We start from the raw sequence: 27,455 nt of genomic DNA, 5'->3' as shown, positions 1-27,455 counted from the left end.
ACCCGTCTCAAATAGCATCAACTACATTGTGTGTTCATTATGTGTCTGGTATTACAGAACTCTGCCTTTTTCACCAGACAGTATGCTTTCATTCTCATTTCGAGACCCTTCCGGACAAAACACTTTTCTTCTTTTTAAACGTTTGACCTTCATGGTCTTCCTCATTCTAGGGAAGGAATGCTGCTCCTCACCATCAGTTTCAGATTCTGTGAATGAGCCATGATGGAAAAGCGTGGTGGGCTGAAAAGGTCAGGGCAGTCAACAGCAGCATGTCTGATCCACTGCTGCGCATTACATGTGTTTCTGTTGTGGATATCCAGAAGAGGGAGCCAGGCCTGTTTCTATGATTGTCTGTTACCCACAGTTTTACTGGGCAACTGTAACAGCAGCATTGCACCCGGATTGCACCATACTCAAATTGTTTCAGGCTTGGATAACTGACAGAGAAGAGCATCAAGCCTGGTGATCATCAGCTGACAAAAGTAGTCAAAAGTGAAAAGACACTAAAGATCACATCCTCACAGACTGTATAATAAGAGTATATAGATAAATATACCCAAGTGTACAAGTAATTACTTTGAAAGGCTACTATTACAATACAATGAAGGCAGAAAGCATTGCGAGATTTTGCTCTTTTGTCTCTACAGACAAAACCATTTCCGTTCATCAAAATCTAACAGAGGATAAGCCCTGGCTTAGTTAAAATGGACCATAAATTCTCCCTTAATAGGAGCTGCCACACTACTGTTGGGTTTTGTGTCATATTCCACAGCCAGACCGATCAGTCTAGCTGTGGGTCAGCATTAAACTCCTGCCTGTGCATGTGTGCACAGTCCAGGTGTTATTTGTTTCCCCCATGGTTTTTTTTTCCTTTTTCTGTGAGCTGTGCTTCGGTAATCCCCTTGACCAGGGACGTGCAGGGGGGGGGGGGGGGCTAGAGGGGCTTGAGCACCCGCCCCTTTCCTGATGAGTGCCCAAAGTGCCCTTTTGTTGAGGCAACTTTTAAATTTTTTTAATTAATTAATTAATTTATTTTATGTGTGTGTGCGTGCGGAGTCCTGTCTGTGCCCCTCAACAATAATATTTAACTATTAATCATAGTTTTGCTAAATAAAAGGATCTGGCTTGCATCAGTCACATGATCACATTTAACCAATGATCGCCCTCGACGGCAGAATGCGCTGGTTACGAGCCGGGAACGAGCTCACAAAGAGCACGCGCATTTTTTGCGGTCCGGAGCTGTAGGAGAAACACAAGTTAACTCCAGCAGACCAGGTTAAGGGAGGGGAAGCCATCTGCCACAACCGGTTGGGCTAAATGGGAGGGAGACAGGACAAAAGACTCTGTACTCTGAGTAATAAGCAGAGTATCAAGTGAAATGCAAGTGCATTCACTGTATACATTATAAAAACGTCCACGTGCAGGTTAAGCTGTTCATACACTGAAACATCCAACTGCAGTTTCAGATTTCCTGATGTGGAAAGCTTGTGTGTGTAAATGAAAGAATGGACACTGGACACACAGGCCCCTGTGTGCACCTGTCGGGTATTTCTGAAGGAGATCTGGAAAACAAACTACACACAGGCGCCCATGACCACCCACACACACACACACACACACACACACACACACACACACACACACACACACGTTCATATACTTTTTCTATATCCTTCCTCAACTCTTATTTGACTTCACATTACCAGATTATCAGCTCTTAAAAGTAGCAGCTTGAGTAAACAAACAGATGTCATGGAGCCAGATAAAGTGGTCCAACTGTTGGGGAGTGGACAGGGAGCTAGAATGATCTAGCAAGTTCGGAGTGAGACACTATCTTCTATGCGTCACCACTGCGCGTGTGAGAATGAGGTCATGAGAGCCAGCGTCACTGATCGTTAATAGTAGCTGATGTGTTAAAGGTTTAGCCTTGGCAGTCGTGTAGTTGACACTCACTCCCCACTTCCAAACACTCAAATCTAATGTCATAGTAATATCTAACATGATCACAAGTCTGACTGAGTCATTCATTACATGCATATATTAATGTCAACTGTAAAGCCCCAAATTAAATTCTACTAACTTCTGTCATAGTGAAAAAATTTCTGTCTAATCTCGCCTTCCTTTCATTTTTTTTTGTGTTGGATCTCAGAGTGGATATGCTGATGTCATCCTTCTGTTGCACCTCTCCCTGTTTTTTTAAGATACGTAATCTTTTTTAAAAGGAGGTTATGCCAAGTACATATTAGCTGGTATGTGTTCGCCGAGCATATTTGCAGTTATCATATTTTTCTCTTCTTGGATTTCTGGGAAGTCAGTAACCACAGTGGAATTTGCACTCAAGATAAAGCAAAAATGTGTGTGTTTCTGCGATATTACATAATTTATGCAATATGACCTGACTGCCAGCTGCTCAATTTTTTTTTTACACATTTAAAAATTCATATTTTAATGGTGAAAAACTGTCAAGAATAATAAAAGAATACATTGTATGTTAATCAAAATAGTGACTAGAAAATATGACTATAGGGAAAAAAACGGCAGTGTGTGAGCTTTGTTCTTCAGAAGATACAGAAGACTTACAGTGCAAGAGTTAAGCATAATGAAATTTCCTTTTGGATCTAGTGAAAAGGACATGGACGCACACACACACTGTCGCAATTCTCCAGCTGCAAGAGCAAAGAGTTTGGAGTGAACTTATCGCGTTTCCTCCCAGGAAAGTGTCCTGGCTGATGTCAGTGTGGCCTTGGCCAAAGAAACGTCTGACAGTCAGGCTGAGCTGCAGGGATTTTCCTTTTTCCTACATCACATCCCTACCATTGTGCTACAGGAGACTCCTACGCAAAATCCAACATGGAAACAGTGCAAGTGTGATACAGTGTTCACTTTCCTCCATTTTTATGAGGCTCTCCATCATAAAACGGCTCAACAAGACAGCATTGTTAGATCCCAGCAACTTACTTCATTTTCTGTGCATAGTATGTCTCTGCTAGTTGACATCAGTTTGCTGTCATCGCTGTTATCAATTATTTTTAATGCTACAGCCTGCGTAGCTATTAATCAAATCACGGTGTGAATTTTTATTATCCTTTGACACAAGAAATATGTAAGTAACAAATGAAGCTTTGGCATAGGAAGGAAATTTGTTTTGTTTTCTTCTTTTAACTCCGTTTTTGTCCAGACTGTCATCGGCTCGGCTGGTCTTGGCATTTGTTGAATATTCAGTGGTTGCTCCGACTGTTTATGTTCCCAGTGGATGTCAAGGGCATATCTGCACTGCAACTGCAACTGAATGTATTTATTCATCATGTTGCAGGTGTCAACTTTCTGAGAGACCAGCTGAAACACAGCAGCTACCAGCTGGAGTGTGTTTCTGCAGCACATAGAGGGTCGACAATGTCTTTGTTATGAGATTATGTCCTGTAGACGTGGACTAAATGTATTGAATGTAGAAATCTGATTAAGGTATGGCATTATAGAACAAGATATGAAACCTCTTTAAATTAATGAGGAAGGATGAAGTATTCAGCCAGATTGGGTTCAAAGATATTTGGAGGAATTTAACTTTTTTAATGGATGTTATTTTATTTTATTTAAAAAAAAAACAAAAACAAAAACAAAACAAAAAAACTAATGTGGAAAATAATGTTTGTTCTTCTGATATTTGGTTTGCCATCAATGCCACACAACAGTGGCTCTCATTCTAAAGATGGCATAAATAAAAAAAAAAAACTACACTAGTAAAGAGAATAACATGGATCATCTTGTTAGAGTGCAAACCTTGGGTTCTGGCATTCATGTGGAAGTTACTTTGAAAGACACGAAATGAAACGTTGCACAAAAAAAGCTCTATTTTCTGAATTCCTAATGTGTTCAAAGATCTACAGAAGGTCTGATCCACCCACAGAATCCAAAGCATGTGCTGGCGCACTCCACAGAACACCCCCAAAAGCTCTGTGGCTGCGCCCCAACTTCTCTGATGGGACATGATAAGCAAGTACTAAATACTAAATATAAGCATGGGCTGGAAAGCAAGGCAACTTTCAACCTGGAAAGTGTTAAAATCACAGTTCAGAACAAATTTGCTTTACCATACACCATTTACTTCAGTTTCACAATACATTAAATATTTGAGTTCTTGCTGAAGTTCGGTCACTTACAAAGAAATGAACTGTCTCAAAGTTTTATAGTAGTTTAATTTTAATAGTGTTAATGTTGGTGTGATTGTTCGGTTAGTGGGCGATATCTAAAATGACCAATCAGCCCTTGGTCTAGAGCTCCATGCATTGGGTGAGGATGACCATGAGAAAGGTGGTGGATCAGAACCTTCAGAGCAACCTTGCACATCTGTGTAAGCCTTGTGCATTTGTGTATTTGTGTAGTTGGTATTCCAAACGCTGCTGCCAAGGAGCTGCTTCAAATTTCGTTGAACATCTGATGTTCAATGACGACAAAAGGATTCTGATTTAAATGATTCAGAGATGGCCAGGAAAAAGTGAAACCAAAATCGAGCTCTTTGGCATCAACTCTGAACCACTGCGCTTGGAGGAAGAGAAATTCCGAGTATGATCCAAAGAACATCATCTCCACAGTGAAGCACTGAGGTGGAAACATTATGCTTTGGGGCTGTTTTTCTGCTAAAGGTACAGGACGACTTCACCACATTGGACCAACCCAAGTACTATAATATTTCACAGTAGATGAGAACCTCCTTCTCTCACCTGATTGTAACCTATGATTACTATTCTGAACTAACAAAGAAGTTATCTGCTTGGCTGAATACTACTGTATGGTTAATGATTGTTACTGTGATACAAAACAAGTTAATCTCCCTAAAAGCACGCTGCCATTCAATATTGTTTTTTTCCACTCTGCAAGTGCTGATGATTATGGGAGCTTCTGTTGCCTAAATTTATGTGTCGTTTCAGTCGAGCCCTCATTAATTACTATTTCATGATATCAGAATTTTTCTAGCATTTTATGAGGTTGCATAAACAAGGTGGTGGGAAATCTTATGCTTGCCATCTATTACAGTTGAATTCATCTGAACCAGAGAGCCCTTTGCTGCTGTTCCTGCTGCTCTCTGTGAGTGTGTGCTTGTTTCTTCCAGCCTGTGTGTCTTTAAGAGGAGGAGCCTGACATTTATATTAGTATTTCTGAGCCAGACTATGGGAGGGTATGGAAGAGAAGGGAGGCAAAGGGGTGTGTGTATGTGTGGTGACGCTGGGCTGTGGAATGAAGTTTCGAGCCGTGGAGGGTTCACACACAGCTGAGAGACCAGACAGAGGACCGCACCGGTCTGCCTCACATACATCCAAACACACAGAGGGCTGACCCAAAAGGAAAGAAGAGGAGAAGAAGGAGAAGGAAGGAAGTGCTGGGATGGCCATGTATGAACCTGCCTATCTGCCTCCCAACGCTGAGGAGCAGGACTTCATCCAGGCTTATGAGAACGTCAGGGAGAAGTACAAAGGTGGGAGAGTGCGCTCGTGTTATAGGAATAACAGCATACGCACATCTCTAAGTGATCGTCAAGCATGTGTCTTTGTGTTTGTATCTGTCCCATTCATTTGTCTGACTCAGCACAGGTGGGATGCATGTGCCTGTCTGCTGTGCTTTTAAAATGTGCCGGCTGCCGTGCATGTTTCTGGAGCAGTAGTCCTGCATGCTCCATCTCTTGACTGCTGAGTGTTTTTTATTGATTGCCACACATGTTGGCTGTCACTTTTCCACACTATCTCTGCTAACAAACAGCCCGCTCTGCTCACCTCTGACCTTGATGTCATTATGAGACTTTATTTTAAAGTCTCGGCACTTTGCCCATTGCAGCCTGCGTCCAGCACAACAGAGGGCATTAACAGGTGCTGCTAAGCAACAGTGAAATTCATTAACGCCCCACAGGAAGAACTTGCTTTTCTTCTCAAATTTTATCCCATTATCTCCCCCTAAGTGTGCTGCATGCCTTGCCTTATGTCTAATATTTCACATGGTTTACTTTATTTGGAAATGTAATGTGTCACAAAGGTTAATCAAACAAAGATCAAGATGAGGAGGATAAATTGAAAAAAAAAAAACATCCATACAAGAGTCATCTGTCACAACAACACATCTCCACAACTGCTTTCACTTTCTCCACATCAGAGGAAGTCAGCAGCATCCTCCAGGTGCTTTCACTTTAAAAGTTTTCCTTAGCTGCCACTCTTGTCTGCGGCTCATATGTCTGTCTTCTTTCGCTTTTCCTTGCGCTAAATGTTTTTTCCTGTTGTGTGTTTCATCTCCTCTGTTCCAAAGGATCATCAGGAAGAGCAAGAGCTACTCTATAAATATTGCCCCAGTTTTTTCCCCCTTTGCCTCTCTCTTGTTGTGAGAATCTGGCGGCTGTGCTTGTGCTGAATCACCATTGCTCATTTTTCTGTGTATCAGCATGTTTTTCTTTGTCTGGGTCTCTTTGTGTACACGTTCCATATCTTTAAAATAATGCTGCCAAACTTGGCATTGTTAACATCTTTGAACCTTCACTGTATTGATTTTCAATGTCTGTGTAATTACTGTAAACAAATGGAATGAGTGCAGAATACTTCGGCGATGACCGAATACTTTGGCAGTAAGACATCCCGTTGGCCTTCTCCAGTGGGAATTGGTTGCGTTTAGCTGGGAATTCAGACAGGTTGGTTTTTGACACAAAACTGCTGCTCTACTGTTATCAAGTCTAAACGTTTTATGGGTTTCGGCAACGCTGTTGCTGAAATAGAGACTGATAAGAATTTGTCTTCAAAGCGTAGTGAACGTGCCACAGGACAGGAGACGCGCTAGAACTTTTTAGCAGTTAAGTTTAGAAAACTATGTCGGAAACACAGACGCTGGACCAGATTTGCCTCATTTGTGCATGGGTCTGTATGTTTCAGTGTGTGTTTGTAATGCTGCTTCTGAACCAGGAGGTAATGGGAAGCAGAAGCTGGCTCTGTGGCAGGTGTTTATGTTCCAGACGTTCCTTTGTGTTCCTACCTCAACAGCGTCTGTGCTCCTTGCAGATCCTGCTCTCCTTATAAAGGCACAAAACTCTCCGACTTTGTCACATTCCTATCTCTGATTTTTTTCATATTGTTTTTAGACATGGATATCTTGCAAATGTAAATAACAATAGCAATTTTTATGCAGAACCTGCAAGGCTTTAGAAAGTACTGTATTGTAGTTCCTATGAATAGAATAGGCTACGTGTCTGTATTGGCTCCATGTGGCATGGTTGGACAGGTTGCGTGTATGTTTGTACCTCCCAGAGCTTAATTATGAAAATTATTAGGTTTGTAAAGCAGTACCCAGCAGTTTTAAAGTCTGTTTCTCACATGCTTATTTGTATCTTTGCAGAACATAGCCACACTGTTCTAAATACCCGTCCCTCTCCATATTCTCTGCATACTGACCCCATTTTGTGTTTAAAGACAAATCAGCCACTTTGTCTTTTTTTCCCCCACAATAATGATTTATTCCCTGCAAGATCTACACTGGATCAAAAGACATGCTAATGTGGATATTTGCTCTATGCATTTTGCAATAGCTCATGCTAAAAGCTTTTTCATGACTGCGGGTGTTTACTTAACATAGAAGGCTGCCTCGTGGCATCTTTAATATGCAACCATGCAAAGAATCATTTGCCTGTGTAATCACTGATACCTTTGAGATACAGCACACGGTTTTCCAGGTGTAGATTTATACCCACCTGGGTGCGGTCAACCTTTTGCTGTTGTATCGTTCTCCTCATTGGCATAACTGATGTTATAGGAAGAAGGAAGTGCTAAGATTGTGTTTGCTGATCATCAATATGTTCGCACTTTCACTGTGAGTATGGCTTAATCGTTTAGCTCAAAGTTCTGCACGATCTCAGCCAACAGACCAGTGCATAATGTCTGTGGGCTGTGCAGCCCTAAAAATGCAAATACCAGCAAGTAGGATTCGTGGGACGATAGATTCATGGAATTAAACAAATCCTTAAAGTGAAGTATGATGGTGTAAAAAGTCTATGGACTGTTTTGTAAGATGCAGTAAACAATTATCTACAAGACTGTCCCACGGATATGGATACACTTCTTTGTGGAATATAAGGTGCATTGAAAATTCACACTCTACAACTCAACCTATATGCAGCATCACAGAGGCTTAGCTAGATTCGTGTGCTTGTTTTTACCCCCAGGAAACCCCTTCACCACTCATTCAGTTGCCATTTTAAGCTAGTGCATGTGTGTCCTGGTTCCATAAGCCGTGGTTCCTCTATCTTTACATGCTGGGTCTATTTTTGCTGGATAGGTTTGCATCTCTGTAAATGAATAGCATGCTTTTGGAGCTCATCCAGAATATGACGTACTGAAACCCGCAGATAGAAATGGTTTAATACTTATCCTGGAGAAGTTGTACTAGGGGTAACACAATGAGGTAGAACCACAGATCTTCCTATCCCCATATACAATTGAATCACCAGTTAACATGAAAAGCATATCTTGTGCTGTGTGAATAATAAAAAAAAACAAAAAACAACCCATGCAGGCACAGGTAGAACATACAGGCCCAACACAGAGAGGCATCAGCTGACCAAGAGATCCAATTGTACCTACTACTAACTCCTAGGAACCTTTGAATCATCTTTCATTTGTTGATAGTACGATAAACATCTCCGGTGGTCCTAATTTACAAAGAATAAGGACTAGAGCATGACACTGGATTTGGGATCAGCCATATTTTCCGAATGGGTTAAAATAAAATTATAGTCTATTAGTCAGTCTGCTCTTTCTAATGTTACTCACTGCTGTCTCCTTGCCTTTTCTGAATTGCAGCTGGTTGGATGGTAAAGGCCTGGCTGTCATCCCACTGTCCTCTAATGCAATTTGTGGCAGCAGCTGATGCCAGTGTTACTAGGCCGCCTGAGTGGGGGATTGCCCTGTGCAAGTCGGGTGGACTTCTGAGGGTGCGCAGCCATGGCTGGCATGCATTTTTGCCCCAGTGGGTGTCCTAGAAGGCCCTGTCCTATGCCCTGCAGGGCTTAAAATAAACCCTAAATATAGCCGTGGCAATGTTCAGTCAACCAATTAAACTGTTATTTTTGGCCAGCTTGATTAGTTGCTATGGGTAATTTAAATTGCAGTTTCTCTTTGGCTGAAAAACATCAAACAGTTGGGAATTATTAAGTAGTACTTTATTTTTGCCATACATATCACGGAGATGACTTTACAGTGCAGACATGCAGCATATGTCTTTATGAATGACTGCAGCAAATTCTATTTCCAGTATGCGTGACGTGAGAAGCAGTATGGGAAGTGGTTTGTGATGAATGAAGTCTTTAAAAAACCAAATGACAAATTGGTGTGTGAGTGTATGTGTTAAGTGTATGTCTGTTTAAAGCCACTGAGTATGTGTTAGTCATTCTTATCTAGCACACACTCACTAATAACTTGTCAGATCTCAAAAGTTTTAAATGACAGTTTCCGTAACATTTTCTCAGCTTGTTTCAGCTGGTTGCCATCTGTTGAGTGCCTTTGAGAAAAGCACTTAACCTACAACAACTAGATATGAGTACAGTTGCTTAGAGGTTCTGTGAGGCTGTTGTTGAGTGTCTGTACTTTTAAATCAACTTCAACTGTAATAGTGTGCTATAAACACATTTACAAGTGCCCACATTTTTCTCGTGTATCTATATATCTATATATATATTATAATGCTCAGCAAAATTTAGTCAACCTGTGCTATGGTTACACACCTCTTTGCTTAACATTGGTTCACCATTGAGTCCCAGTCATTGATTTTCCTAGAATTCTTTTCATTACAGCCCTGATTTGAAACAAAATGGACAAAACTGGGCAGAATGAGACTCGCCACGTCTTCACTTTAGCTTAATTTTCTCAGTTTTCAGCTGTTGGTTCTGAAATTTGCACAAGAGTAGATACTGATATCTCTGTTTCATTTATGGAGGATTTGCATCTCCTTCAACTGCCAGGTATTATCTCTACACTTAGTCTACAGCCACACCAGCTGCTCTGTGAGACTGTACTAATTACGAGTTCAGGTCACGTTGGATGTTTTGGAAAGGGTAGAGAGATTCTTTTGTAATTTGTTTGGTTGTGCAAGCATTGCAATTAAAACTACTATGCAAAAAATACTATACTATATATTTAAAGGATATAAAAGGACATTTAAAAATCCTAAACAAGTAAAAAAAATGTTTAACTTAAAATAAATGAATGAAGCATAGCTGTTAGCATGCTAACCTACCAACAGTGTTTGTTTTAAGTTACTGAAATAGTGAATTGACATTTAATAATTAGCACTAAACACAAAGAGCAACTCAAGCAGGAACCTCTAGGGCAAAAACTAAGCAAAAGTACTTCTTTGAATGGCCACTTGAGGCTGCTCCAAAAGCATGTTTAACGACTGGTACAGAAACTAAGCTAGCTAGCAAATGCTAGGTTGGGTTGACGGCAACTCCCCAAGCAATACTCTGTCATATCAATATGTTCACATCCATTGTCCATCATGGCAACAGTTAAAATGCCAAAAAGTCAATATGCTCCTTGCGCTAGCCTTGTGAAGACATCTCCATGGCTACATCTTTTATCGAGCACTGTCATTGTCATTGTCCATATTTCGTTGATCATTTTGAACTAGCTTTATGAAAACTTCGTTCAGTATCAGTTTTTGAGTCATTCATTCAATTCTAGAACAGAATTGAATAGAAATATCCTTCATTTTCCCTCACTGGAGAAATTTAGGTATTCTAGCATCAAAGTGACAGATGGATTCATTTACTCATTCATTCACCCAGCAAGGCACAACTTTGCAGTTCCCAAAGGTAGAATGCTGTCTCACATGATTTAACCTACCTTCTGCCACACATGGACAACTTTTAGAATCTTAAATTACTATGACATCAGTTATATGGTATTCTGGGCTAGCGGTAACATCAAATGTGGGCAATTTATTTTCCTTCTCTTGATGCAGTTGGCTGTCTTTTCACTGGAAACTACTCTGGCTACCACTTCTACAAACAGAAAATGCTGAATTCTTTTTGAAGTCAGCCATACGCAGATGTCAGTGCCAGGTGAAGTGCTTGTGGAAAATAGACCGTTGGTATAAAATCTGTTGATCTGGCTTTTTTTTTATGTGCGTCTGTTTACAAATGTATGACATTTTAGGGCTTTCCTCTAATATCAGTGTAGCCAAATGGAGCCCTTTTAGTGCTTTCAGTTGCCAATTATCCACCAATGAAACCAAAAGGAAAAATCTAGGTCATGGAACTTTACTGTTACTGTATTTCCACCAAATAGCACCACACTCAACCGCAGGGTGTGACATTGTTTAGCATGAGGGTCACAAAGGCCCTTTAGCTAAGCTGCTGTGAGAATTGCTACATTTGGGTGGGTTTTTCCTTTTCTTTTTTTAGTTATTATATTTTTCGTGTGTGTCAGCTTCCTGTTGCTTGGGATAGATCAGCAGTGACACACAACTCAATTGAGAGGTTACTTTGGGGCAGGGCTTGATAAGTAAAACTCTGCTGGGATCCCTTTAGGGCCTTTTAAGGGAGAGAGTGAGAAGCTTCAGAGGGATGTTTCCCCAGTCTGTCGACCTTCCTGTCAAATAGTCAACAGTTTTCCAGAACAGAAGCTGCTGTTCCTTTATGCCTGAATCTCTTGTGTTTTTTGCCTGTCTGTGTTTGTGAAGTAATGAGAGCAGTAAATAGAGAGACAGAAAGGAGAACATTTAAAAGAAAGTATGTTTACAGGAGGCAGGGAGTGCGATTGGATGCTAATATTTACAGCGATACAATGTCATTTGATGTGTTTATTTATGCTGAATGGGATGGATGTTTTGCTTTGTAGAAAATCATTTAGAATGATGTCAGCCTTCATGAACTCTTGGTTGAATTTTTGTGGGTTTGGCAGTCACTTCTGTGAGTAATATTAAAGCTCCACTCACAGTCTGAAAAATAAATGAGATGATTAAGAAACATGAATTCAGTTCAATTATACAGCGCCAAATCACAACAACTATCGCCTGAAGGCACTTTATATTGTAAGGTAGACTACAAACTGTAGGGAACCACAGAGTATTTACACAAACCTCTGGATTGGCTACACTTGAACTGTAAGAGAGAGAGAGAGAGTTTCTGTCTATTAATTTGGGTTTTATCTTGAAATTAACTGGTTTCGGTAATCAGGGTAAACTGTAGCTTTGTTTGCACACTATCTAATCATTTAACTTTTATTACTTGGGAAAGAAGAGGGGAATGTCTGGCAAGGCCAGTGACCGTGTGGCCTTGAAATGTTGCATCTGTTAAAGTTTTTGGGACCTTGAAAGTGTCAGCATTCTGACAGACTGGTCTACCCTTGGCTTCAGCTGCAGGTGCATGATATGCACCTAATTTTCTTTTGCTTGTTCTCCAGTTGCACTCATGACTTGTCATTTTATTTTTATACTGTGTAGTATTAATTCACAAGAAAATGATGGCTAAAGCTATAAAATAAAGGCAAAAATTGCAGTAAACTGGAATTTTTTTTGACATCCTAATCATTCAAGGCTCTACAACCATTAATACATTTAGTGTCTCTCCACCTCTCTATAGTGCATGTTTACGGTCTGGTGCAAAAAATGGTTTAGGTTTCTTATTTTTATTATTTATTTTTATTGTCTTCTTGGGAACTGTATTTAAATAATAAATATATATATATAATTTATGAATATAAACTTTACTATTTCATCCAAATATGATGACTTCTTGAGGACTAACTAGGTCACACAGATCTTTCTTGTGGGTCGGATTGAGGTTCACGTGGTACAGAAGGTCACCTGTTGATCAGGTCGGTGAGTCGACATCTGATACACTCAGGGTTCGATATCCTTGGACAAGATACTGAACCCTGACTGGAGTAACAGCGCTGTATGATTGCGTGTGTGAGATTGGGTTAATGAGAAACTTAGGAAGATACATTTTCAGTGCCCAGCTAGAGTAGAAAAGCACTATATGTTAGTAAATTGCCAATCCATAAAAGTTATGCATTAGTAGAATTCTTTGAACAACAGGTGGGTGGCAGCTAGGATGCTAGTTAGTTTCGTGGTTAATTGTACTAACAACCCAGCCAAGAAGTCAGTTATTCAGTTTTAGTGTGTGAAACTGTAATATTTTATTACTCTGACACTTTATTCTATCCAGGTAAAATCTCTTTGTTAAGAGTGACCTGGCAGCAAAGACAAGGGAAAAAACAGCATCCAAATTGGAGTGAAATTTCATTAACACTATATTCTTAGTCCTTTGAAATTGACTTAAACTCCCTAATTGTAACCTCTTCTGTCAGTTTCACGGAGGTGTTTCTTACTGTGACTGCACCTTGCTACCATCTCATCCAAAATATGGTCACTTCTTGTCTAAAATTCAAATGGCGGCAGCAATAGTGCTAAACCTGACGCTCCAAATGAGACTTTGGACGACCTTTAGCTTCAAAAGTTAAAATGACGCCTCTGGATAAATACGTTACATGCATTTGGTCAAAACCCAGTTAGATTCCACCTTTCAAAGTCATTCTCCTCTTTGAATGTCTGACATGCTGAGTCAGACAGATGTGGATGTGCTCAGTGCTGCGCAGCAGTTCAGTAGACGGATGATTGTGGCTTTTAACTGTCCTGATGATCCTATTTAATCTGACATCTTGTTTGCTTTTAGACGACGTGAGATCTGCTTAAACAGCAGATTGAGTGGCAAATGTCAGCTCACTCTGTCTTCTCATATACTGGAGCTCCAGACCTTTCAGCTCACAGCTTACCAGGGTTGGATGGCTTTACTGCTTCTCTTTTTAAACAAATAAGGAGTCCTGTGGTATTAAAGCATTTATAGCTTCTCCATGATTTTTACAAGGACTTTGAAACACATGGTTTTGCGGCTTGAGAGGGAAAAGTCAGTGTGGAAAACACATTTGTGTGGAAAATAATAACGTTCTAACACCTGGGTTGTGTCTGACACAAAGAGACTTTGTCTCTGCTGCTTTATAATGGACGGCAGGGCTGTGAGGCTTTATTAAGTCCAGTATTAGTTTGGGACTGTAGCTTCAAGGCTCCAATGAGCTGTGAAAAACTTAATGAGGAGAACAAAACATCCTGGAGCACTGTGCTGCAGCTTACCTGACACAGTGTTGTGCAAGCATACCGTGGCTACACCATATTGTACACATAGTATAGATGGAAAAATAGCTTTAAAAGCAGAGCCTCCACTTCCAGAGAGAACAGGGAAAACCATCCCTCCCCCTCATTTCCCAGCCTTCTCTGGAAAAAAGAAAGAATGAAACTGGATTTTTTTTTTGCATAATTGTGCATTTATGTGACAGATTGCTCTCAAACACAAGTGTTTTAGGAACATTTTTCCCTTTCTTTAAGCATTCACTTGGACCTTGTTGCTAGTTCTGTTATGTGTCTTCATTTTGGATGTTACGATTCAGAGCACAGTTACATATTTCACTTCAGGCCCTGAATCCACCTTGTTACTGCAAACGTAGGCTGAAAGAAAGCAGAGAAAAACAGAACTGAAAGCTGAGAGCACACACAGAAACCAAAGTCCCATCTGTTTCACCGTGGTTGGAGTTAACAGAAATCTCTGTGTCCAGTGTGAAGGAGCACTCTGTTGAGGGAAGACAAGAACTTTTTGATAGCCCAGAGCAATTACGTTCACATTGAACTCTTTCCAGATTTTTTCTGAGTAAGTGGAAAAAACTCCTTTTTTTTGCCAAGCAGACTTCAGGCTTATTATGTTCCAAGTGAGTAATAGTAAAAATAGTCCTTAGCACATGATCTGATACCTGTTAATTCATATTACCAAGTAATGATGCTCGTGAGCAATCATTTGTGAATGTGTATAACTTTCCATCATTTCCTGACACTCAAAGGCAGTGAGTTTATTGCTGGTCAGTGGTATTCAGAGCAACTGGAGCTAGATTGTGTGACAGTCACCAACACAAGCCAGGAATGTCACGGCAGGTCACCCCACACAGCTGACAGTGGGGGGAATGTGTCCCACGTGTGCACACACTGTCATTGCACATTAGGTTTCTCACTGATCTTTCCACATGCACACGCTCTCCCTCTGGGACTGCAAGCATACCACAACGAGTAACTCGTTGCATTTTCCTCTGTTAGCGGTTGACTTAATCTCCTCCTGGTCGAAGACACCAAAGATGGAGGAGTGAAGCTTGTTAGCCTTCCACAGTCAGATTCTGTGAGGCTTTGACAGAATATGCAAAAAAACTACCCTAAATGGCAAACTCGACTCCTCCGTTTCACTGAAAAAGGAGCTACACAGACTGGACTTACGTAAAAGGCACGACTTGCTTCATAGATAAAGATGCTTCTCAGATGATAGACTGCTGTAAAACTAAACACGGCCTCTCATGCTTTTGTGTGTCTCCTGCCCGCTGGCTCTCTGAGGGGCGTGTCTGCCCTCCCAGGAAGCACAGGTCAACAGCAACCCTGGAAAAAACTGCCTGTTGTTTGTTTTCTTATCTGAAAGTTCAAATTACTGCCAATTCTGGCCTTCCTGTAGGGCTGTAGCTACACTTTGACACGGCTTAGACGCTCCAGTTGCTCCAGGGCAACTTCGAGCCTGGTGAGGGCTGCGTTTGAAATGTTTGGAAAGTGCATTTGGAATGAGCTCTGTGCGCAATAATTTAGCCTTAGTTAAGTTGTTACAGCTGTTGACATTGTTAAAAGAAGGACTAAAGCCAATTCCATGACCTCCTGCTTACATTATTTATGTTTGGCCTTTACCATCATTCCATGAATTCACAGCTGAAGGCCAAGAGAGATGTGAGAGCACATTAACATAGCCAACTGACATACTGCATATAATGTGCTTAAATTCGTGGTACAGTTGCAGCATTTTAATTCTACTGTCAACTGATAGATCTGATTAATTTCAACTGATTTTGAACTTTACAGCATTACATTTAAAAATTTGTGATAACCTGAATTTCATAGAGGGGGGGCAACTGACATATGAGGGTGTTTTCAACAGGAAGTGCACTTCACATGCAATCAGAACCAGTGTCCTGTATTGCCAAACAGCACAGAAGGACACATAAATCAAGTTTAAGGAAACTGAATTAACATCTGAAACATAGCCAAGGAACAGTCAGAAGCACTACTTTTTTCTCTGGTCATGAGATCTGCTAAGTTATAGTCATGGTAAAAGGTTGTTGGGGGCCCAAACTACAAGGATTCTCTGTGGCTTCCAGTAGGAGGCAGTGGGCTGCTGGCATCGGTCATGGAATAGAGACAGACTCACTGGTGTCAGTTTTAGGAGAGCTGAAAGCGGCTCTGGACGAATCGATTTAAATCTGTCAGGCATGCGGCGAAAGTCCCACCATCCATCCTGGGAAAGGAGCATTACGGGCAGTAGCCAGAGAGATGCCTCAAGCAGAAACTCCCTGTCATGTGTGGTGAAGACAGAAAAAGATGATGAGGCACTCTGAGAGTGTGGGAGAGCAGCAGGACAGGAAGGAGAGAGACAAAGTGCTGAAAGACAAATCAGTTTTCACAAGCAGAAATTAAGAGGCAGATAAAGTAGAGGGTAAGGGGAGAGGAGAATTGGATTCTCTCTCCTCTCACTAAGCATCGATCAGTCGTGGTTGGGTTCACGCTTGGCAGCAATTTGTTTAGATGAAGCGGCGTGTAAGGTGGGACCTGTTGTTGCAGCAGGCCTCTGGTTTTAATTTTTGGCCTTTAAAAAGGCTGTTTCTGCCAATTCACCGACATGATGCATGAGCCAATTTATACTCACATTGTTTGGAGAGAAACATATGTGTCACGGTATTAATATCCTAGAGCTAGATATTTTTTCCCCCACTGTTGCTTCTCTGCTTATGTTGGCTGACTGCATCATGGCTTTACAGAGTAAGCACAGCCCCTGGTGGATCATTGTTCTCATAACAACAGACCTGATGATCAAAAAAGCTGACAAATGGACTTTTAAGGAAATCCCCAAGGATTTTAAAAAAAGCTTTGGGTTGACATCAGGAACAGTAGCTGAAATAGCGGAGATTGTATTCCAGAGTGGAGATCAGTGTGTGGATTCCAGGCTTTGGATTAATGTCCTCTGTCTCAATAGCTGATGGGTTCGTTTAAACAAAGCTAAAATGACTGCATCGCTCCAGTGACGCTACTTAGTCCAGTTCCAGCATAGTGAATCTCAGTGGAAGCCAGTGAGTCAGAGCGTGGGTGGGGTGGAGTGGGGGGGCAGGGGGAGACCTTTGGGGACCCATTTTGCTCCATGTCAACCACTTATACTTTTTCATTTAAATGACTCCCTCTTTTCCTCCTTTCTGTAAATAGAATGTGACTCAGAGATAACGTTCTTGTGCTCGCCTCTCCATCAATCATATTTCCAAATCTCAAGAAGGTAGAAAATTATAAAGGAAGCCACCTGCTGCAGCCGAAGGTCCACACGAGAGCTGATCTCTGGTCTTTAGCTGCCTTGTTTTTAAGGTCGTGTTGTCTCAATTCTTAGAATTCCTCAGGAGTCTTGTGTGTAGCAGTATGGTAGGAAAAATCACCCTCCCTGAAGACATTTGCAGGCTGCTTGCTGTTTGCCTGTCAACATTAATGATAAAAAGAAAACCTCCCGTATATGCATTTTCCTGCGTTATATACATAGCCTGTGAAATCACAAAAAAATAATGATGAGATGGTTTTTAATCAAATTAAAATAACAGGAAACTTGTGATAAACTATGGAAAACAAAATCTGCTGAGATCACACTGGCACTGTTGACAGGCTGTGTTTTGTCAGGTTCAGTCCATTGGCTTAACTATTTTATCACAGACAAACACGCGGGCGATCTCTCTTGATGGGGAGCCCGGTCTCCTGCTGACTGCTGCCTTGTGCTCTAAGCCGGTACATTGGGCCGGAGGTCTGAGTGGCTGGGTGACCTCAGACAGTAGGAATGTTTTGTCTGGATTGTCCACAGCAGGGCTACCGGTCTGATGTCGGTGGAGCAGCAGAGCTGAGAGCCAGCGGGACTTTGAAACACTCAAAGGGTGAAAGTATAAAAAATTGTGGTTGGTTAGAGGAGGATTAGATCTGCCTAATTTTCACCAATACTTCTTAGCCAACAGGCTTCAGTTCATCTCAGAATGGTCAAAACATACCTTCTTAGTTGAGCCCTGGCTAGATGTTGAACAGGCACTATGCAAGGATCTAGAGATTTCAGACCTACCATTTATTAGCTCAAACATCAAAAGACATGAATGCTTTAAAAGTATCAACATCAGCTTCTCTCTGACAGCATGGTGGGAGTTTCTAAAAATAACGGAGTCTTCATTAATCCCATGCAAACGTACACCTATCTGGAATAACCCTGACATATTACAAAACAATAATATGATTAATTTCCCAGAATGGAGTTGTAAAGGAATTAAATACTTAGAACATATATTAGAGGGAACAGAATTTATTCCATTTGACAGACTAGTTGCACAATATGGGATCAACAAGAAAAGATTTTTAGAATATCAACAAATTAAATCCATAGTAAAAAAGAAATTTAACCTCAGTCAAGTTGAATTACAAACACCACCAAGTGCGGCACATTTCCTTACTCTTAAATCCCCCAAATTATTATCTAAAATGTACGGAACACTTTTTAAATTAGATGAATCAATATCCCTTCCTATTGCAAAGTGGGAAGCAGATTTATCAGTCAGCTTAGACCAAAACTTCTGGTCTCAGGTATGCTTAAAAACCTTTAAATTGATTAAAAATCCCAGTCTGCAATTAATACAATACAAAATACTACATAGAGTGCACTATACAGGTCATCGGATGTTCAAGATGGGCTTTACATCTTCCAACAACTGCTCACACTGTCAGGGCAATACACCAGACAATTACATTCACGCTCTTTGGTTCTGTCCACCAGTGCAGAAGTTTTGGCGCGAGATATGTGAAGACTTATCAAAGTGTCTGAAATGTAACATTCCAACTTCCCCCTTAGTGTGTTTGTTGGGCAGCTTAGATAATGTCACTTCAGAAAAGAATATCGCCCATATGGTTTTCACTGCCCTATGCATAGCCAAGAAAACTGTCCTCATGAACTGGAAAAATAAAAATAATCTTAATTCTAACCAATATAGAAATTATCTATTAGATTACATTAGTCTTGATACAGCCTCTGCCACCACATCAGATCAATTGCTCTGGGCTCCTTTGATCAGCTCCATCACCTAGTGGGGGTGGGGGGTCATAGTTTGGTCCCGCCTTCACTGTTGTGATTGGTGTGGGGGTAGGGACAGGCTTAGGGCGTCGGGGGGTTCCCCGGAGGCATCTTCCTTGGGGGGCGCAACCCGGGGTAGCGGTCATGTCCGGTTGGGGGCTCTTTTGGCTCTCGGGTGACTGTTTCCTCGTGGCTGCGTGCAGCGGGGCTAGGGGAGGGTCTGTGCTGACGGACGTGGGTTACTGACCTGGTAGCCTGTCTGCCCCTGGGTGGGTCCGGGATGGGCGTGAGGTTCTGGGGGCGCTCCGTCTCTGGGCTGGGGCCCGGGCCGGGCCTCGGGGCCTTGGGTCTTGTTTTGTGTGTTGCCGGGGTTGTGGGCGGGTGGGTGCATGGGGGCCCATCCCTGGCGCAGGGTGCCGCCGGTGCGTCGAGCCGCCTGGGGGGCTCTTCAACTGGTGGGGGAGATTGTCACACCTTGCAGGAGCTTTCCTCTCCTCAGGAACTCTCTGCAGGAGGGGGAGATACAGGAGAGGTGGAGGAAGATCTCAGCCTGGGCGTCTATTGTCTCATGTAGTCTGGAAGATGAGTGGATGGTGGGGTGGGTGCAGTTTTCTCTGTGGTGGGGTTGGGTGGACTGTCCCGGGCTCTGTGGGGCCGGAGAGCGCTGCTGCGCTGGGCCCCAGTCTGGATGGGCCTGGGCCCCCTTTCCCTGGCGGGTCGCGGAGTATGGGAGTGCCTACTGGGGTCAGCGGGGGAGCTGACCCCAGGGAGGGGTCACCTGCCCCTCCCTTCCTTCCCTCCCCATCTCCAGTTGCCTCCCTCTTCCCGCTCCACCACAACCACCCACACATGCAGGGCCTTGGAGTAGGGGTATGTCACCAGGGTGCAGAGGAGGCTACCCCCCCCCCCCCCCCCCCCCCCCCCCCCCCGTCCCCTTCTGGCTGCCTCTGCCTCAATTTTATCCCACAACTTAGACATTCACATTACTCACACTCTCATTACACATACATATAGGATCTTGGGGGTGGGCACGATACACGGAGTCCAAATTACCATCAGGGTGTACACCTCACCCCTGGCGTCGTTGCCCACCTCTCAATTTTGAATACACGTAGACATTGAGGGCTAGCAGGAGGGACTATGCGCTTACCTGCTGCTCTCTGGCAGGTAGCTCCATGCCCTCCTGGGTTTTAATTGCACCTTAGAACACACATGCATCAACACTACAATGAGCGGGTGGAGGGAGGTTTGGAGTCTTCTCTCACCCCCGTTCTCTGCGACCTGCTGGAGCGGGGGGGCTAGGAGGAGTTGGCCGTCCGACTGCGGTCTGGAGTGTGGGGCCTCCCTGCTGCTGCGGAGTCGGGGTGGTCTGCCTCTCCCCACCGCAGGGAAAAGGGTAACACCACCTGGGTCTGGGTGCAGTTCCCCCCTCCAGGGGCAAGGGTACCTAGACCCGGTTTGTAGAGTACGCTTGGGGAGTGTGATCGTGTGTACAGCGTCTCTTTATGTCTGTCTCCACGTTGGTTGAGTGTGGAGTGAGTGCATATGAGAGCATGAGGGTGGGAATGGATGTTTGTGTCTGTGTGTGCCTGTATGTCTGTGTCTATATGTCAGGTTGGGTATCAGACGCCACCTCTCTGGGGACATCTCAGGCCCTCCAAGGTTTGGAGGCCTATCTCCACCCACCACCACTTCCCCTGCCAGTGGCGGACTCCCTCAGGTGTCGGTGCGTTGGTGGTTCTTTGTGTCTGGGGGTGGGCGTCCGGGTACACACCGGCTCACTCCTTGGCGGCCGCTTATTGGGGCCTGGAGCCTGGGGCTCGCTCGGGCCACTTTGGAGGTGGGGTGCCCCCGGCCTCTCGGCCTGGGGCTCGGTCACTCAGGCACAGCTGGCTGCCGGCGGAGCTCACGGGCGCGTCACTGCAACTCCCCCTGGCTTCTGCTCCGCGGCTGCTGAGTGAGCCCTCATCTGGGACTCTCCTCAGCTCTTTCTGGGACAGTGGCGCGGCTGCCCCTCTGTTGGTCTTCCTTGGTCTCTTGTGTTCTGGGGGCCTCTGGATGTCTGGAGTTTTGATCTCCTCCATACCTGCTTCATACCCTGGAGGACGGGGCTGTGGCCCCCCCACACTCCCTAGCAGATCGTTACATGGAGAAACCTTTGGAATGCAAGCATGCTGATCCACACAGGTATGCACACGGGTGTACACACGGGTATTCACAGACGCGGACTACAGCTTTCTTTGCTGCTGCCTCAAAGCACATTGTGCGCTGTCTATCTTGCGTGCTGCACAATATCGTTTATTATTTAGTATCTACTGATATCTACTGCTAGCTAGTTTATTGTGATGGTGCCATTTTTTTTATTATGTTGCTCTTTGTTGTTTGCTTTCTCTTCTGTTTTTTTTCTCCATACAGGTGACCCAGGTGTTTTGTTTTTTTGTTTGTTTTTTTTTTCTTCCTTCCCCCCCTTCTCATCGTCTCTTCTCCCCTTTGGTTTTCTTTCTCTCCCTCTCTTTCTTTCATTCTTTCTCCCTGTCCTATCCCCCAGTCATGTCTGTCCCGTTTGTAGCAACTGAAAATAAAATAAATTCATAATTATAATAAAGGTCAATCAAATGGACCAATATGGCAAGGCCATGATGATCCACTTGGTAAAATAAATCCGCTTGGCATCTTTCTTGGCCTTAACACAACAATTCTGATGGCTAAAGATCCAAACGGGACACAAAAAAAGAAAAAAAAATTGTGGTTGGTAAAGTTGTATGGAACAATAAGAGGCCACATAGGAAATAAACAAACTATCAAAGTGGTATCACTGAAAAACAGCTGTCCACGTGCTGCTTTGTAGCCACACAGTTGCACCTAATTTTGTTGCTGAGAAACAAGTGTTTGCTTAACCTGATCAGCAATGAAATTTCAACTGCATCACTACAGGGGAGGCAAAGCTGTCTGTTGTGTTTTTGTAGCTTATTGCTCATGGAGCAAGCACAAAAGTCTTTACCTATAGTAAACATTTATGTAGCACAATCAAATGTAATCCTATTGGTTCAGAGGAAATATTTTCCATTAGTGATCATTCGAGGTGACTTTGGTCTATATGAGATTTTCAGGATACTGAAAACATTAAATGTATAGCAGAAATGCCATGGCAGAAAAAAGTAATATTTATGAGGTCTTTGGACAGGATCATCTTTATCATCTTCATGAGAACTTTTATGACCTCAGAAATGAAAATATTTTGAAAGCTCGGGGTTATGAATGTTTTCAGAAATAGCAGAAGCCACTGAAGCTAATTTTTCAAAGGATGTAAAATTGAAAAAAAAAAAAAACCAACCAACAACATAAAAATGAACATTTCAGTCCTGAAAGCTTCTTTTGGCTGTTCCCTTATTTACAAGAACATTTGATTTGGCAGATTGCCCTTCCTAATAGAGCACACAAGGAATTTCAGTATATATAAAGGTAGATAATGCCCTATCATTTATGTGACTTTGGGGCCAGAGTTGTTTGTCTTACAGCATCATCTGTGGCAAAGTAACTTTGGCTGTAGTTGTAGTTTGAGACAAATATGTCGTGTGATGCCTGGTCCAGCAGCAGAGGTGATCCAGCGTAACACCAACGACTTGCCTTCCATGACATCTATCACAAGATCCATTTGAAGGCAGCTTTACACAACTTTTTATGACCACAATGGCCAGTCTGTGTGTGTCTGTGTGATGTGATATGATTTATTGTTTGACCAGTCTCAGAGTGTCAGCAGTTACTTGACCAAAAGCTATTTAAAAGCAACTGTATTGTATTACTGTTACTGTGGTCTTAAGTAGTTCTTTAAATCGTTGTCTCCAGCTCTTCTGAAAAAGGAAAGGTTTAAAGGCAGCAGAAGTAATCTGGAAGGCATGCATTGCAATGATAAACTCATCACAGATGGACAGATAAAGCCAACAAGTGACTGTGACTGTTAGCGAAAGGTCAAGAGAAATTTCCCTTACCAGGCCTTGACAAATAAATCTTAGCAATTTACAGGCTGTCCTGTGGCTAATAAATGCTCGTGTAGCTTGGCAGGATACTTCTAAAGCCAGAGCAGCACAAACTGAACAGGAGTTCTGCCTAGACATTACAAAAGCCCTGCTCCTCATAACTCTCATTCCTTTTCGAAACGAGTTATGAAACACTGCTAGGGGCTGAGAGATTCATCCCTGTGTAACCTTGAAAAGCTGAAGAGTGTGCGTTTGACATTGTAGCCTGTATTTGTTCTAGTTTGTAACTGCATGAGCAGCTGCAGGCCTTTTTTCTTTTTTTACATTTCTCTAAAATATTTGAAAATATAACATAGGAAACTGCACTGATCCAAATGCCAGGAACTAAATACTTAACAGGATTTTAAGATGCTTGAACCTCTGAACAGTATGTGTTTTATGCTTTTATGTATTGTATTTAGTTAAAGTTCAAAGCAGGTATTTCTTAGACAACAGCCTTAGACAATGTTTTCTAGATTTAATATAACAAAATCTTCAACCTGACTACAAACCTCTGGCTCATTTTTAATCATACTGGTAACACACAAACACTTTTTGCTCATTTTCTGGTTTATTTTCTGAACTTAATCAAGATTATGTTCTGACTTAAAATATTGTAGCTAAGCTTAAATGCAGGCAGCATGGCGTGGAGGTGTAGACATTAGTCTAAGAAATATGCTTTCTCTTAGAATTTTAGGACAAATGTGTAGTTACTGCTAGTAGTTAGCTTACTTTGATTAGATGTGGATCTGACATCTTCACAGTGATGGTGAGGTTTCAAACTAAGAAAAGAACTTCATGTATTCTCATCTGTCTAGAAATACAACATATTTTGATTCTGGCTAGCACGTCCTTTTTTTTTTTGCTCCTACTTGTACTAAGCTAACTATCCTGATGTTGTGTCTGTCACCAAGAGTTTGCCAAAACTATGAAGCCGAGTATTATGAAACTTATTGGAGGAAGAACCTATAAAATGTTGGTGTGAATACCAATCACCTCTTGTACTCTTACTCTTACTCTTAGAGTATCTTCGTTCCTTTCGTATTGTCACAATGTGTGCAATATTTATGTTTAACTTTAATGTTACTTGTTTTAAAAACTAAAGGTTTCATAACTGTAACAAATAACTCTTTCGCAGCTTATTTGAGTGCAGCTGTGGATTAATTTAATCCATATTAACTTTGACATGGTTGCCCATTGCAACTAGTGCAAAAACAGGCTGCACTGATGAGCTGGGTCATGCTCATCGGTGCAGCCTGACTCAGTCTGACTAGGACGTATTGACTGTTTGCTGTTTATAAATTAGACTGCAAACCTCTCTGTGGATAATTGCAGTGACTCTGAGCTGGACCTCCAGCCAGGTGACCAGTGCAATCACCTTCTTGTGCCCTGGAAGTTGGAGGTATTGCACATTTGACCTCTTGCTGACCAGCTGATCACAGCAACTACTTGCAGTCAGTCACCAAATGTAAAAAAACAACAAAACAAAATCCCTGTTAATCTCATTGACAGAAGCATAGCAAAGCATATACTGTGCCTTTCTGTGTGGAGTTTCCCTGGTCTTCGTCAGAACCCCATCAAGGATCTACTGCACCTTTCATTGTGTCAGCTGGAATATATTCTAGCCCACCCACAACCATAAGTTGTATAAGTGGTTAAGAAAAAAGATGAATAGGTGGAAAGCTGATTGGTGTATTAGTATGTATACCTAGAAGTATAGGGTCTTCTGTTTAAAGGTCCTTGTAAACATCCTTCAGTTGCAATGCCTGGCTTTTCTTAAGGGAACATGTCATAGTCACAAGTGATGGGAGTGGAAAGAGTTTGATGGGCACAGATCCAGAGCGCTACTGATGTCAGCCAAAGCAAGCAGTCAAACACTTTATACGCAAGAAACACTCAGCTGTGCCCTTCTGTAAATTCACAAAACATGCTTGCATGGGTCTTTTTTCTTGTAAGACAAGTATGGAAACAAATTCTCTAGAAGTACTCCGAAATCTCCTTCAACTGCTTCCAAGAGCTGCACACTCTTGAACACACTCTGAAAAAACACACACACTCGAATATACACAGATGATTGAATTCTCCTTGACAGTAAAGAACAGCAAGACTCCCATTTCCCCTGCTGCCAAAAATGTGTCAGTCATTTCCTCCAGACGTCCTTTATTATGTGCAAGAGGCCATACAAGAGCTGAATCAAATAATAGCACTGCAACAAGGCCACCCACTGTCTGAGCGGAGATGGAGGCTAACTGATTACTAGTGGGTGGATTGATTTGCCATCATTTATTTTGTTTAATTTCTCTTTGGTAAACGCCAGTCCATTTCCTGTGGCTTTTACCACAGCCTGTTCTACTGGGTATCGGCAGGGCTTCTTTAGTAGTTGATGTTTAAGCTTACGACAGAAGTCAATGCGGTTTATTGACTAAGGATTGCTATTGATTTAGTCGCATGAGGCACTGATTATGTAGTGACTTAGCCAAGTTAGTCTCTCATCAGTTTCATTCTGATATTAAAGCTTTTCAGCAGATTTTAGGAAGTTATTAATACTATGAGTTCATTATGTTTGGGGAAGTAGATGTTTGATTTGGGACATAGCACTGGGAGTGTCTTTTTCTTTTTGTTTTCCTCAATTTGGCAGACTAGCAGCTGTTATTTTTTGCTTGTGCTGTGTCTCTGTTGCTTGTGCCCACTGAAGGAGAAAACACAGGTTTATTGCATTTTTAGAGTGCCTGCAGATATGAAATAGCACATCCAGTAATCATTCCTCTTCCTGTGGTGCAAGCTTTAGCATGCTGGGCAAACAACTTCAGTTTACATGGATAAGGTAGCCAGGATTTGTATTTGTTTTTTATAAATTGGGCAGTTTTGAAAGCACTTCAGCTATTTCATTTTTTTCCTAGCCTAGCTTGTCATACTGGGAGGGCTCTGTTTTTTTTCTTACTTTACAAATTAGATTAGAGTTTTAATGTACTTAGCTAATCAAATACATTTTCTTTAAGGTAAACAGGTATGAAAGAGCAAATTTTGCTAATGGGGACCTACACTCAGGGTACGTGAAAGTCTTTACCCTAGCACAGGGCTCAGCAACCTTTAACACCCAAAGAGCCATTTGGACCTGGTTTCCACGCAAAAGAAAACTCTGGGAGCCGCAAATACTTTTTGACATCTAAAATGAAGATAACACTGTATACGTTGTTTTTTACCTTTATGCTTTGTGTGAACAACTAAGGTGTGTTGCTTATGAAATCCATGAAGTGCTACAGAGAAAATTACATTTTATTTATGTAATTAACACATTTTGAACTCTTAAAGAAATATAACAAAAGGAACTAAAATGATCCATGTAGCAAACAAAAACTGCTGTGAGCCGCCACCCTTATATCGCCTTTGGGCTTTTTGGAGCCTTGACCTGGCTTTTAAAAATAATTGGAAAAAAGCACTATGCTGCTAAAAAGAAAAAAATATTTACAAAATTCTGCCTAAATATGTATTTTACCTGGTTAATGTGTGTGGCGGGGCGTGGCCTGCAGCGCTGCTGCAGGTGAGGCGGACGTACCTGAGCGCACCCGCAATCACGCCTCGCCGCCTTAACGTCTGTGCCATCTATGCTGTTGTGTTGGTGTGTGTCGGGCTGTGAGCTGAAAAGCTACAGCCGGCTGTATGCGTACAGCAACTGTGTGTGAAAAGTGGTAGATGCTGAAAAGCATGTTCATGGAAACATCGTCGGGTCTGCCGTGATATGTTTACAATGGGACTTCTGCTCCTGAACCTCTGCGCACAGCGTCTGCAAATCGGGGCTATACGGAGTCACTTTCATCTTTACGCAGGACTGTAAGCTGTCATCTGTGAGGCGTGAGCGGTGTTTGTTTTTAACATAGTTCACGGTGGAGAATAGCTGCTGACATAATGTGGATCCGAAGTGCCATAATTGGCCTACTTGGGGTTGAAAGTCTCGATATATGCATGGCGTTTCGGCGGGTATACCGGCTTCCGCGAGTGTGACGCTTATTTTGAGTGATGAAAAAAATTATAGAATATATATTTTTTTGTATTTCAATATCACAATAATCTTCCAATTTAGAACTACAAGTTAAAAAAGAACTAATATAAATAAAATACACTTCAGCTAAATACTTCTAATTTATTTTCACAAACCAATAAGGACTAAAGAGCTGCATGTGGCTCCGGAGCCGCAGGTTGCCGACCCCTGC

At 42.2% G+C, this 27,455-nt stretch overlaps 1 protein-coding gene across 4 annotated transcripts in view; it reads left to right on the top strand.

Annotated features, from left to right (window-relative positions):
• The window catches only part of plecb (plectin b), a 130,907-nt gene that overhangs the window by 13,506 nt on the left and 89,946 nt on the right, over positions 1-27,455 (top strand). For 2 of the 4 annotated variants that reach the window (XM_082552132.1, XM_082552131.1), the window contains exon 1: positions 5,182-5,470. The exons of the other annotated variants lie outside the window; for them this stretch is intronic. In XM_082552132.1, coding sequence (XP_082408258.1) covers positions 5,380-5,470 — 91 coding nt within the window. In that variant the 5' untranslated portion in view covers positions 5,182-5,379. Of the gene's footprint in view, positions 1-5,181; positions 5,471-27,455 lie in introns of those variants that run through there. 4 annotated transcript variants of the gene reach the window in all.

This window comes from Aulonocara stuartgranti, assembly GCF_965226115.1.
Source record: "Aulonocara stuartgranti genome assembly, chromosome: 11".
In the NCBI taxonomy this organism is placed as follows: domain Eukaryota; kingdom Metazoa; phylum Chordata; class Actinopteri; order Cichliformes; family Cichlidae; genus Aulonocara; species Aulonocara stuartgranti.
Note: the sequence above shows the minus strand (reverse complement) of the source record. Positions and strands in the feature narration are given on the sequence as shown.